Genomic DNA, 14,201 nt, shown 5'->3' with positions numbered 1-14,201 from the left:
AACAGTGCTCCCCACCAGTTTTCGTGGAACAGATGTTGAGCTAACTGGCCTGTAGCTTCCACACTCCCAATTCTTCTTAGTTTGGTTTTTTTATTTTTAATGCTCCATTCTCTTTGTTGGCTCTATTGGGTTAGTTGGGTAGAATTCTACAAACTAATAGTGTCTTCCCTTTTTTGGCTGTGGATCCTGACGCAGCCAAAAGAAAACCAGAATCTGAATGCATCTCAACAAGCTTTGGGAAACTCAAGGGCAAAAGATTCCTGCATTGCCGGGGTTTGGGCTAGATCAGGCATAGGCAAACTCGGCCCTCCAGATGTTTTGGGACTACAACTCCCATCATCCCTGACCACTGGTCCTGTTAGCTAGGGATGGTGGGAGTTGTAGTCCCAAAGCATCTGGAGGGCCGAGTTTGCCTATGCCTGGACTAGATGACCATTGGGGTCCCTTCCAACTCTACAGTTCTGTGGTTTGCAGAAATGCAAAAAAATATTTCAGGTTGGGGGAGACCCTAAAGATGTACATTAAATCAGAGACAGATCTATGAGGACTGAGCACGCTCAGTGTGCACTGAATGCTGACTGACTTGGTATATGAATAAGTGTTTAAAACTAGAGGTGTGTGTGTGGAACAGAGTGTTCTGGAAGAGAAGAAAATGGTTGAAACCCTGAACAGGCAAAATTCTCCCTGCAAAATTGTTGCAGTCCCTATTTGCTGGTTTTTGTTTTTTTAAAATAGGAGTGTTGTTGTTTAGTCGTGTCCGACTCTTCGTGACCCCCTGGACCAGAGTACGCCAGGCACTCCTGTCTTCTACTGCCTCCCACAGTTTGGTCAGGCTCATGTTTGTAGCTTCGAGAACACTGTCCAACCATCTCATCCTCTGTCGTCCCCTTCTCCTTGTGCCCTCCATCTTTCCCAACATCAGGGTCTTTTCCAGGGTGTCTTCTCTTCTCATGAGGTGGCCAAAGTATTGGAGCCTCAATTTCATGATCTGTCCTTCCAGTGAGCACTCAGGGCTGATTTCCTTAAGAATGGATACGTTTGATCTTCTTGCAGTTCATGGGGCTCTCAGGAATCTCCTCCAACACCATAATTCAAAAGCATCAATTCTTTGGCGATCAGCCTTCTTTATGGTCCAGCTCTCACTTCCATACATCACTACTGGGAAAACCATGGCTTTAACTATACGGACCTTTGTTGGCAAGGTGATGTCTCTGCTTTTTAAGATGCTAAAATAGGAGTAGATGCTATTTTAAAGAAAGTTCAGCTGCAGCTTCGCTCCCTCATTCCACCCAAGGAACTACAACAAATGCTTTTACTTCACTTCTGTAGAACAGGGGAAAGGATGCTGGTTTTTGTTGGGCAGGGGAGGGAAATGTTGGAGGAGGAAAACCCCCTCCCCGGTGCCACACATGCCTAGTGCAAACAAGATGTAGGGTGCGGGTTGGTGGCTAGGAAGGGGACAATAAAATAGCCTGAGCCTACCCTGGTGAGAACACCCTCTTCTAAGAACTTATGTGTTTGGTTATAATTGATAAATGCTTATCAATTTCAGAGCAGAGGGTAATCTCCAGTGAATCATGTGAACAGCTTCAATATTGTTATTTATTCCAGAGCTGAGTTTCTAATATGAAAGAGGTTTTATACAGAGCCACTCATAATTCTGATGCTATCCCGAGATAACTTAACTCCTGTACGTCTGCTCCCGTTACCTCTCTCATCTGTTCCCCTCACAGCCCGTTTCCTCACAGCTCCAAATGTCACGTTCCCACCCGCGGTTCTCTGCCTGTCACTCTTTCTCACTCCACCCAACATCCCTTCCCACTTCCACGCTGTCAATCATCACTTCTCTCTCTCTTATGTCACAGTGCCCTTTAGTTCTGTGCTCTGAATGAGCTCATTCGGCTTACGTCACCGCCCCCCTCCGTGTGTTGAATCGGACAACTGAGCGCATGGTTAAACTACAGAGTTTGCTATCACAGGATGTGGTGATGGTCATAGAATCACAGGATGATCGTAGAATCATATTTTGAAGGTGCTAGAGGGTGCTCGGTGGTCTGCCTTGCTGGCTTCCTTCTTATCCGCCTTGGGGGGCCCGGGAAGGATTTTTCATTTTTGTCTGCCGTCGGTTAGAATTTGCAACTCTGCTCCAAGCTAGAGGCACCATATGGTGATTCTGCCAAACTACCATCTCTGCATAACGTTTCTGTATGTAGAGCACTCACATAATTGCTTTGAAAGGTCACCCTGTGAGTATGGAATATAATTTTGGAAGCAGTCCAGTGACGTATTCCTGAAATATATGCATATTTGTGTTTTTTTCTAAACGGGTTCTCCTGTGAGTGTCCCTGCATGCAGCTCAGACGGTGTGTTCATCTAGCCTAGCATTGTGTCTTCTGATGGGCAGCTGCTCTCCAGGGTCCTAGAGACACAATTCTCCCCACCAGTGATCCTTTCTTAGCTGGAGATGTCACGGGCTGAACGGGGGACTTTCTGCATCTAAGGCATGTGCCCTTGCCTCTGAGCTACATGGTCACCACGCTCGCAGAGGGCAGTGGCATAGCGTGGGTTGTCAGTACCCGGGGCAAGGCAAGTAATTAGCGCCCCCTAACCCGTGATTTGCGCCCCCTAACCCGTGGATTTGCGCCCCCTAATCCCCAGATGTTGCGCCCAGTGCGACCGGCCCCCCTGCACCCCCACGCTACGCCACTGGCAGAGGGTTCTTGTGCTTGGGCCCTGCTTGTGGATTTGTCGCAGGCATCTGGTTGGCGCCATTGTAAGAACAGGAGGCTGGACTAGATAGGCCATCAGCCTGATCTCCCAGGGTCTTCTTATGTTCTTGTAAGCACCAGAAAAGGAATCTCAAATAGTCCCGGGTACAAAGTTTAAGAATTGGCAAATTCATATGTCACTCTAGTGATATGTGACCTTATAGGTAAGGTGTTACTATGAAGTTTCGCTAAATAAATAAGTTTCAGACAACTCCAACCATGAGGAAAACCTCATAGTTGTACAACATAGTTGTAGCGCTCAGCTACATTAGTCAAAATGCAGTGATTTGAATGTGTTATAAACATGCAACACCGGATAACGTCAGAGAGCACAAAACCTTTCTACAGCATTTTTACATAGGGTTGTGGGTTTTGTTATAACGATTTAATTTCTGACTTATTTATAGCCCCCCCCCCATGTGTAGATCCATCCACCCTCCAGCCTTCTTAAGTGATTATGGTCAAAAGAAGAAACACTATTTGTGCAAGTGATACTTAAATTGTATTTTTATGTTGTGAACCGCCCTGAGATCTAGGGATGAAGGGCGGTATACAAATATAATAATAATAATAATAATAATAATAATAATAATAATAATAATAAGCCATGCCCCTTCTGCGTTTGGTTTATGGCACCATTGCCTGTGCTTGGAACATATAGGAAGCACTTCCTTTTTATTGTAGCACTAACAGGCGGTATTTGTAGTTACATGTATTCCTGTCCCCTTTTTTCGTAAGCCCAAAGCTTGCGGTAATGTACTAGTTCGGGTGAATATTCTATCTGTGCTAAGGCATCACTTTAAAATTCCTAGTTTGGCCCACTGACAAATGCCCGAAATAGCTGACTCTGATGCGAAGCTGATTACTGGCTTTCAGAATATGTGGGGGCTTGTTCGGCGCAGCTATTTTTCACAACTAAACGCGGCTGCAGAGCTACTGATGCAGAAACTTTTTAATAGCGTGGTATGCAATGTGTGGAAAGGTTTAATTGACGGCAAGGTTGATTATGCCCATCCTTCCACAAACCTCTGCCTTTCCCCAGTGCTCTTTTTAAATCTTCCTTTTCAAAGAACGCCCCGTGACAAAGTGCCGTTGATTATGGCTCGCAGAAGATCAAACCCCCAGAAAAAAAACGCTTTCCTTCATTCAGTAGATTTTACTTTCCTCTTGTATTAGGGCATAAAGAATAGCCACACCTCTGGGAACAGTTGAGGAGTGAGCATATGAATTGGCCCTGAATCCATTTCCTGCTCATCTCTCTCTGCTCAGAGTGAATTGACAAGTTCAAATGACTTTTTTTGGGGGGGGGGAACATGCTCACCCACCAGTGATAGAGCATCTATTTTACATGCCCCTGGGTTCAGTCCTTCGGATCTCTAGGTAAGTCTGAGAGAAACTACTCTCTGAAACTCCGGCAAACCGCTGCCAGTCAGGATAGTTAATGGATCGGAAATCTGATTTTTGTTTGACTCCACCTCCCATAGTTCCTGGCTGTTGTCCATGCTGGCTGGGACTGATGGGAGTTATAGTCCAACAGCCTTTGGAGCACACAGTTTCTCCATCTCTAGACAAAGCTGGGTAGGAGTGAAGCAGCTTCGTTTGTCCTCCACCCCTAGCTGCAAGTGCAGGGATTTTACAGATTAATAATAATAATAAATAATAAATTTTTATTTATACCCCGTCCTTCCCGGTTCAAAAACCGGGCTCAGGGCGGCTAACAACAAATTTAAAACACTTAATTGTAAAAGCAGCATAAAATACAGTATAAAAACATGAATAACCATAAAATTCAAAGTTCAAAAATTAGTTTGGGGAAAATCCATCCAATAAGCATTAGATAGTCACCAGGGCTAGCTGGCTGAATTAGTCCTTCTTGGGACCAGTGAGGAGGCCAGGGGAGAATTAGCTGTGGGGTCCCAGAGCGGGTGATCTTCATAAAAGGGGAGGGGGAGGGAAGAAAAGGGAATTAAAATATCAGGCTGAATTCAGATTAAAGGCCAGGCGGAATAGCTCTGTCTTACAGGCCTGACGGAAGGAGGTTAAATCCTGAAGGGCCCTAGTCTCCTGGGACAGAGCATTCCACCAGGTTGGAGCCATCACTGAAAAGGCCCTGGCCCTGGTGGAAGATAGTCTGACTTCCTTAGGGCCCAGGACCTCTAAACTATGGTTATTCATGGACCATTTCTCAGTGTGCCCTTAGCTCATGCTGCTGTGATTTCATAGAATTGTAGAATTGGAAAGGGACCTCAAGGGTCATTTAGTCCAACCCCCTGCAGCGCAGGAATCTCAACTAAAACATCCATGACAGTTGGCCACCCAACCTCTGCTTAAAAACTTCTAAGGAAGGAGAGTCCACTACCTCCTGAGGGAGACCATTCCACTGTGGAACAGCTCTTACTGCCAGAAAGTTTTCCCTGATGTTTAGTCGGAATCTCCTTTCTTGTAACTTGAAGCCATTGGTTTGGGTCCTAACCTCCAGAGCAGGAGAAAACAAGCTCCCCCCCTCTTCCATGAGACAGCCCTTGAGATATTCAAAGATGGCTATCGTATCTCCTCTCAGCCTCCTGTTTTCCAGGATAAACATACCCAGTTCCTTCAACCATTCCTCATAAGGCTTTCAGATGTTTGCCTTGGGGCATTGTAAGGAAAGAGTAGCAGGGAGGGAGTGCAACTCGTGCTTCTGTTTCTACTGCTGCTAAGACTTTCGCAAAATAAGAGGAGATTTGCATCTGAGGTCCAATGTGGTGCTGTGAGTAGGATGTTGGACTGGGGAGACCTGGGTTAGAATCCTCCCACAGCCACAAATCTCAGTGGGTGGCAGTGGCGTAGCGTGGGGGGTGCAGGGGGCCCGGCCGCACCGGGCGCAACATCTGGGGGGGGCACGCTTGCACTTGCAGCTCTCTGTCCCTACCTGGGTTAGGGGGCGCAAATTACTTGCCTTGCCCCGGGTGCTGACAACCCACGCTACGCCACTGGTTGGTGGCCTTGGGTCTGTCATCCTCTCCCTTTCTCTTTCTAATCTACCTCATAGGGTGGTTGTGAGGATTACATGGGGAAACTATGTACTGTACCTTGAGTTCCTTGGAATAATAATAATAATAATAATAATAATAATAATAATAATAATAATAATTTATTTGTACCCCGCCCATCTTGCTGGGCTTCCCCAGCCACTCTGGACGGCTTCCAACAAAATATTAAAATACAGTAATGCATCAAACATTAAAAGCTTCCCTAAACAGGGCTGCCTTCAGGTGTCTTCTAAAAGTCTGGTAGTTAGGTTGTTCTCTTTGACATCTGCTGAGAGGGTGTTCCACAGGGCAGGTGCCACTACCGAGAAGGTCCTCTGCCTGGTTCCCTATAACTTGGCTTCTTGCAGTGAGGGAACCGCCAGAAGGCCCTTGGCACTGGACCTCAGTGTCCTGGTAGAACAATGGGGATGGAGACGCTCCTTCAGATATACTAGACCGAGGTGGTTTAGGGCTTTAAAGGTCAGCACCAACACTTTGAATTGTGCTCGGAAACGTACTGGGAGCCAGTGTAGGTCTTTCAAGAATGACATATAAGTAAATTTTCTCTGTGGGCAGAAGTGTGTTCTCTCAGGAGCTCACCCCGTCGCAGGGATTCGAACTGCCGACCTTCTGATTGGCAAATCCTAGGCTCTCTGGTTTAACCCACAGCGCCACCCATGTCTCCAAGGGTTTGCATACGACCAGGCAAATAAGTATGTTTTAAGCAACATATTCCTTTGCAAGCCAACATTAACCTGAGGAGGACTCTCTGCAGCCATGCTGCAGTGCGAAACATCTTTAAAAAGTGGGGGAAAGTGGAGGAGTATTCTTTTGTTTTGCCTCGTTTTAAAAGGTTGCCGTCGTAAAGTTGCAGGCAGCTGAAGTAATTGGGCGCACCATTTTAAGTGCGGCCCCGGGCCTTGAAGCATTCTGGCGCTGTGGGGCTCTTGTCATCTCTCGTTCTAGAGGTTTCCGAGAGATAATCTGAGGGAATCGTCTCCCAGCATTTCTGTAAATGCATTCTGCCTTCCCAAATTAGCTTCCTGCGGATGAATGCAGGGGGCTGGATAGGGGCACTTTTGCTTGGACATGCAGTGCGTGGCTGGCGACCTTTCTGAGGTGTTCTTGGCTGTCTCCGCTCGTTCCTGCTGGACCTGACCTCTTGTTTTATTCTGAATTCACTCCCAGGCAAACCAGGACGCAGTAATTAGCCGTGCCCCTGAGCAGAAAGACGACCGAGCCATCAGTCTCCGGGATGCGTCGGCGGTTTACGATCTTCTAACTATCACACTGGGCAGAAGAGGGCAGTATGTCATGCTTTCTGAGGTAACTACTCCTAGGTTTTCTTATGTCTTTTTTTTTAATCACCCCCAAAACAACAAGGCAGCACTCTACATCCTTCCAAACACACACCAGCTTGCTGAAGTGTATCCAAGTGGCACTACATCTAACTGAAACATTTATGGGTGTACACATGTTCTGCCTGGGGCCGTGTGCAATACATCCCATGACTCCAGAGGAGGGAGACTCCTAAGGCCACCTTTCTTAACGCTGGCAGCGTGGGAGCTGCGGCTTCTTCCCACAACGCAGCAGCGATACGGGGAGCGTAATTCACTTCTGAAATTTTGCTGTTGTGGGATGTGGGGATGGCTATCAGATGAAATGAGTGGGGCCTGCAACAAAACGTTGCACTGTATCCTCACCTCCTAGCAGGAGAATTCCTCCAGGTCGCACCATTCCATCCTCCCATTTTCCTACTCTCTCTTTAGAAAAGAAAACGCAAGTACAGTGGTACCTCGGGTTACAGATGCTTCAGGTTACAAACTCCACTAACCCAGAAATAGTTCCTCGGGTTAAGAACTTTGCTTCAGGATGAGAACAGAAATCGCGCAGCGGCAGCGGGAGGCCCCATTAGCTAAAGTGGTACCTCAGGTTAAGAACAGTTTCAGGTTAAGAACGGACCTCCAGAACGAATTCAGTTCTTAACCCGAGGTACCACTGTATGGAAAACGAGCGAGGTCCCAAGGAAAGAAGAATGGCAACTTAAACTGATGGAATTATGCCCAGTTTGCAGATCTAACATATAGAATAAGAGAACATGAAGAAGATACGTTTAAAAAAGATTGGAAATGGTTTACTGAATATGTGGGGGGAAACTGTGCACACTTGAAAATGCTGGCAGCAGTAAGATAAAGTCAACAGTGTAAATAAGTTTTGATGGATGTAACAATGGAATACTGAATGGTTTAGTTTATGTGAAATATGCAGGGATTCACGTTACGCAAAATGAACCATGGAAAGAGTAGAAGGGAAGTCATTGAGATTTTACGGTTGTTTAAATGAATATTCTAAATTGTAAAACAGAAAATTTAATAAAAATTGTATAAACAAAAAAATGGGGGGGGGGACAACTTAACAGAATATATTGATGAAAATGTGTTCTCCAAAACGGTGGGGAAGGCTAACAGCAGGCGCCCAAGAGACTTTACTTGATCCCACCGAATTAGGCTGTCTCCTGTGCAACTAAAACCTGAACTATCCCAGATGGACATTTTTTTATCCCCACAGAAAGAAATAAAATCACATAGGTTCCCCCCCCACACACACCTTTTGGTAATGAATTCCACAAAAGTTGAGAATCTGCTAGTGATAATACTTGTGCTTCCTTCTTTTTTTTCTCCCCAGTGTTTGGAGAGAGCAATGAAACTTGCATTTGGTGAATTCCACCTATGGTATCAACTGGCCCTTTCCATGGCAGCTTGTGGCAAGGTAAGGCACAAACACAAAGAACATTTGCGTTCATGGAAAAGTTTCGATTATCTGTACTCAATTCTCCAAAGCAAATGGTAATTTGAACTACTGTTGTTGTTGTTGTTTACATCCCATCCTTTCCCCCAAACGGATCCAATATGAGTATTATTGTAATATTATATTGATTAATAGGTGAAGTATTATTCTAATCACAGTTTTTTCCAATGCTGAGTTCAGGTGGTTGAGTGTGTTAACTCTATTTTTCCCCCTTTCTAATTTAGATTTTCATTGTACTTCCAAAAACAATTACGTATTAACTTCAACTTTAATATTGTTTCCCTTTGGCATTTTGACTTCCCACGCTTCCCTCCATGATGTTTTTGTTCCCACCCTTCTTCCTGCTGCATTGTACACCATACATTCATCCAATACATATCCTCTATTACATTCGTTATCGTTTCGTTTCTGCTGCGCGTACTTCGAATCCTGCTCCCTGACTCCATTTGACTGTGGCAAGTTGAGCACGTTAACTCTCAAAGCAAAATTGGGTTGCCCAAAGGGTGGTGCTGTGGGTTAAACCACAGAGTCTAGGACTTGCCAATCAGAAGGTCGGCAGTTCGAATCCCTGCGACGGGGTGAGCTCCTGTTGCTCGGTTCCAGTTCCTGCCAACCTAGCAGTTCGAAAGCACGTCAAAGTGCAAGTAGATAAATAGGTATCGCTCCGATGGGAAGGTAAACGGCGTTTCCATGCACTGCTCTGGTTCGCCAAAAGCGGCTTAGTCATGCTGGCCACATGACCCAGAAGCTGTATGCCTGCTCCCTCGGTCAATAAAGCGAGATGAGCACCGCAGCCCCAGAGTTGGCCACGACTGGACCTAATGGTCAGGGGTCCCTTTACCTTTACCTTCATATAATTGGCGCACAGCCTTTCTTTGCTGAAGTACTGTACAAACATTTGTGAATTAAATAATCTTGGCTATGATATAAGGCAGCTTTTTATACTGCAAGGATGTCCTGGTCTCCTACCTAGTATTGTTAAATATTCTGGAAGCTAAATGGCATGATCTCTGTGAATTGATCCAAGATCTGTAAATATTCTGTGTCTGATACTTTGAGCAGAAGCAATTTCTTTCTCCATCTGTGAAGTATTTTCAGCCCTAGCACTGAATCTTTCCCAAAGGATTCCTGCTCTATCCTCTGCAATGCTGTCATCTCACTAATGGCAGGGACAGGACGTGTGAACTAGGGCTTTTATCATACTCTGCAGCTTGATGGCAGAGAGCCAGAGGGATGGGGGCAGGAAGGAAAGAGGATGCTATCTCTCCAGACCACCAAAGGCACTTGAGGTTTTCCAAGGCAGAAGATCTCTTTTCACCTGTCTCTCTGCCACAGCCAATTCCTGACCTCATTAGAAACATGAGCCCACATCCCCAGGTTTTACTTGCAGCACCAAGAATAAATATGTGACATGATGGAAACACAGCATGACAAGTGCTTCAATTGCCCCATAAATCTTCAAAATCTTTGAAACTAGTATCTTGTAAAGAGTAACCAGAGAATCAGCCCTTGTTCTCATCTTGTGTCCTGGACCCTCTCTGTCCATGATACCCCCACTCTGCTGTGGTTTATTTCTTATTTCTTTATTGGGGACGCGGGTGGCGCTGTGGGTTAAACCACAGAGCCTAGGGCTTGCCGATCAGAAGGTCGGCGGTTCGAATCCCCGCGACAGAGTGAGCTCCTGTTGCTCGGTCCGTGCTCCTGCCAACCTAGTAGTTTGAAAGCACGTCAAAGTGCAAGTAGATAAATAGGTATCGCTCCGGCGGGTAGGTAAACGGCGTTTCCGTGCGCTGCTCTGGTTCGCCAGAAGTGACTTAGTCATGCTGGCCACATGACCCAGAAGCTGTCTGCGGACAAATGCAGGCTCCCTTGGCCAATAAAGCGAGATGAGTGCCGCAACCCCAGAGTCGGTCACGACTGGACCTAATGGTTAGGGGTCCCTTTACCTTTACCTTTATACCAAGCAGGTCTCAGGGTGGTTCACAGAATAAAATCAAAATACAGAACCACAAAATACATAACCAAAATAACAACAACCGTATAACCCCCCCCCCCACAAAAGAAACACATTTTAAAAAGGCATAGGTTGTCCAAGCTGAGCGTGGTAAAAACACCACCTTGTAAGAGCTTGTAAAAGGAGAAAAATAACACTGATTTTCTCTTGCTGGTCAACCTATTAGTGTGATCCAAAGGTTTATCCATATTCATACTTTATAATGGCAGCTGGCTTTCTTGAACAAAGGCTGTACTTTCTCGATCAACTGCAACCTGCAGCCTAATTTTGAAAGTTCGGATTTCTGGGAAGAGTGGCCTGTCCCTCTTCCTGCAGCAGCCTGTTGGTGGGAAGGAAGAAGATGCCGGAAAGAGAGAGAAACAAGGTTTGGGGGCACACAATGTGCGCCATGCCCCCCACATTACTCCTGAAGGAATGTAGCCCTTGACAGAAAACGGGTTGCCCCCCTGTTCTAGGTATACAGTTTCCCCCCACTATGAACAGCACGTATCATGAAATGTGCTGAATATAGTTTGCAGGTGAGCTAATGAATTGATAACTATTAACAAAAAATATATTTTTTTTTTTTATAAATATTTATTAGAGTTTTTAGAAAAAAGAATACAATGATAATAAACATTATTGCTTTGTTTTAACAAAATTTCGTAATTTCCTTGAACTTCCTCACGTCTCCCGCTCCCATTTACATCATTAATAGATTTTTGTCAAGCAAATTATCATCTTATTTCCAAATCTATAACCACTTACTTAAATACAGTAAATTAATTCTCCTGCAAATTTGTTTCTCTTAATCTCTCTTGTCATCAATTCTTAATCTATTTTAGTGATGGCCAATTATTTATAACCAATATTAACAAAAAATATAAGGGACGCAGGTGGCGCTGTGGGTTAAACCACAGAGCCTAGGGCTTGCTGATCAGAAGGTTGGCGGTTCGAATCCCTGCGACAGGGTGAGCTCCCATTGCTCAGTCCCTGCTCCTGCCAACCTAGCAGTTTGAAAGCACACCAGTGCAAGTAGATAAATAAGTACCGCTCCGGCAGAAAGATAAACGGCTTTTCTGTGCACTGCTCTTATTCGCCAGAAGCGGCTTAGTCATGCTGGCCACATGACCCGGAAGTTGTATGCTGGCTCCCTCGGCCAATAAAGTGAGATGAGCGCCGCAACCCCAGAGTCGTTCCTGACTGGATCTAACGGTCAAGGGTCCCCTTTACCTTTACCTTTAACAAAAAATCTCTTGGCTTTTCTAATTGTTGTGATAGAAGTCCAGGTGGCACACACAGGGGCTCCTCAGCAGCTTCCCATCCCATCACAGACTAGAGCCAGACCGGATAGGGTAGCTGCATCAGATCTGTCCAAATTCTAGCTCTCCATAAGGGCTGTCAAGTTTTTAGGCAGGAGGGTAGTTGGGAAACAAGGATGGAGAGTGGCTAGTTTTCCTCCAACCCCAACTCCCTTATACTTAGCTTTCCACACAGGATGCAAACATGGGGAACAAAAGTGGCGGGGGCACTTAAACCAGGCTCAGAGGTTCCTGAGTAAGAATTGTGTGAAGATGTTTCTCTTGCAAGGCCACGTGAGGGTCGCTGGTGCCAATCAGAAGCAGGCCTTTGGTCTCTAGCGCAAATGGAAGAACTGCCAGTCGATCTCGGAGACAGGAAACAGGGTCTGAAGGGGATATGTTGACGTGTATAATTAATAGGGATGCATACATGCTATGCTGTTTTTGCCTGCCTATAAACATGGATCACTCGTATCTTAGTGGTGTGAATCACTCCTTCTGTGCTTCAAAACAGAGTTTCCTTGGGGAAAGGGGTTGATTGTTAAATCCCTAGCTCTGGGGATTGTAGCATCTGTTGTACCCTGGCAACTCTCAGCATCCGCAGCAAACTACAGTTCCCAGGATTCTTTGGGGGAAAGCGGTGTGCTTTAAATGAAGTGAGGAAAAGGCTGGCTACCATCTTAGATGACTTCAAAAGGGGACTAGTCAAATTTTAGGAGGATGAGGCTACTAATGTCTTCCAGTTACGATGGCTACATGGTTCCTCTAGGGCCAGGGACACTGTGTCTCTGAATTACCAGCCTCTGGGGAACAATAGCTGGAATGGTCTGTTGTTTTGCTGATGGCATCTAGTTGGCCAGTGAGAGGAACAGGATGCTGGAAGCAATGGACCTGGGGTCTGATCCACCAGGGCTCTCCCCATGTGTAGTTATTCTGGAGCAACTGACAGCGAGAACACAAGATCTGATCTTCTGTAAGAGGCTCTAATTCTGATTCTTTTTGGCTGTGTGCGAACGCAGGCCCACGGGCAAAGGAGACAGCCGTTCTGCCTCCCTTAATTGATGCTTGAGATATTTTCTGGGCACGGCAAGGAGTGAAGGGGAGGCTTTGCAAAGAGCTGCTCTGCTCTCGCCGATGCCTTGGTTACTCTGAGCCTCTGCGTGGGCGAGAGAATCAAACGGCTCCCAGCTGATGTTTGCTGTGCCGCTGTAAATTTTGGCAGAGCGTCGGGCAGGGAAAGTACAGCGAGGCTTCTCTGCAATCCGTTATCACCATTTTCGTTGGGCTTTCATCTCCTTCCCTTTTTTTTCTTTTAAAAAGGAAAAGGTCTGCGATGTGCAGAGGCAAGGTGCTCCCTTGCTGTTTAATAAACGGTGTGCCAAGTGCATTGATATTCAGAGATGGTTGTTAACCCGGGTGACTGTTTGACATTTTAAGTGGCTCTCATGCCAGTCTGGTGTTGTGATATAGAGCACTAGGCCCAGCACTGGGTTTATATCCCCAACTCGGGTGAGAAGCCCCAACTCGGGTGAGAAGTGACAGTAGAAAAAAGGGAGAAGGAGCAACCTCTCCTTTCCTTCTATCCCTCCCCCTCTCCTTCATTCCCTCTCGCTGGTGGTCCCCCTCAGCTACCACCTGCCAGTCTAGCATAGTGTGGGGCTGCCACTGCTTGGCGTCCTCTGCCGCCCTGACCAGACCTCTCCTTCTCCCTCCTCCTCGTCCACAATAAACATGCCAGGGGGGCATTGGTCAAGTAGCAAGCAGGGTCAGCCAAGCTTGCAGGCCTTTGGACCGCAACGTATGTCATCGACTTTTTGTAGAAGGTCTGGAGAGCATATGAGGCTTTCTGTCCCTCTTGGGCTAACGTCCCCTGAATTGTGGAGGAAACCTTAACAGGGTATTCCTCTGTTTTGGCACCTCTCCTGCCTTATGTGTGGCCTGCACTGGCCAAGCAGGCGCTGGGGAATGTGATGTCCCTGTTGTGGAGGGGATAATCCCTCAGAAGAATCTGCCTCTGGTGTTCTGGAGTCTCTGGCACAAGGAAGAAGAAGAAGAAGAAGAAGAAGAAGAAGAAGAAGAAGAAGAAGAAGAAGAAGAAGAAGAAGGGGAGTTTGGATTTGATATCCCACTTAATCACTACCCGAAGGAGTTTCAAAGCGGCTAACATTCTCCTTTCCCTTCCTCCCCCACAACAAACACTCTGTGAGGTGAGTGAGGCTGAGAGACTTCAGAGAAGTGTGACTGGCCCAAGGTCACCCAGAAGCTGCATGTGGAGGAGCGGGGAAGCGAACCCGGTTCCCCAGATTACGAGTCCACCGCT

The 14,201-nt window shown here is 46.3% G+C and overlaps 1 protein-coding gene across 1 annotated transcript in view; it reads left to right on the top strand.

Moving 5' to 3' along the window:
- TTC7A (tetratricopeptide repeat domain 7A) overlaps positions 1-14,201 on the top strand; it is a 180,273-nt gene that overhangs the window by 40,770 nt on the left and 125,302 nt on the right. Inside the window, exons 9-10 of the mRNA XM_081903881.1 lie at positions 6,968-7,105; positions 8,465-8,548. Coding sequence (XP_081760007.1) covers positions 6,968-7,105; positions 8,465-8,548 — 222 coding nt within the window. The remainder of the gene's footprint in view (positions 1-6,967; positions 7,106-8,464; positions 8,549-14,201) is intronic.

The sequence above is a fragment of the Podarcis melisellensis genome (assembly GCF_964234715.1).
Source record: "Podarcis melisellensis genome assembly, chromosome: 3".
NCBI lineage: Eukaryota > Metazoa > Chordata > Lepidosauria > Squamata > Lacertidae > Podarcis > Podarcis melisellensis.
This window is presented reverse-complemented; position numbering and strand designations above follow the sequence as displayed.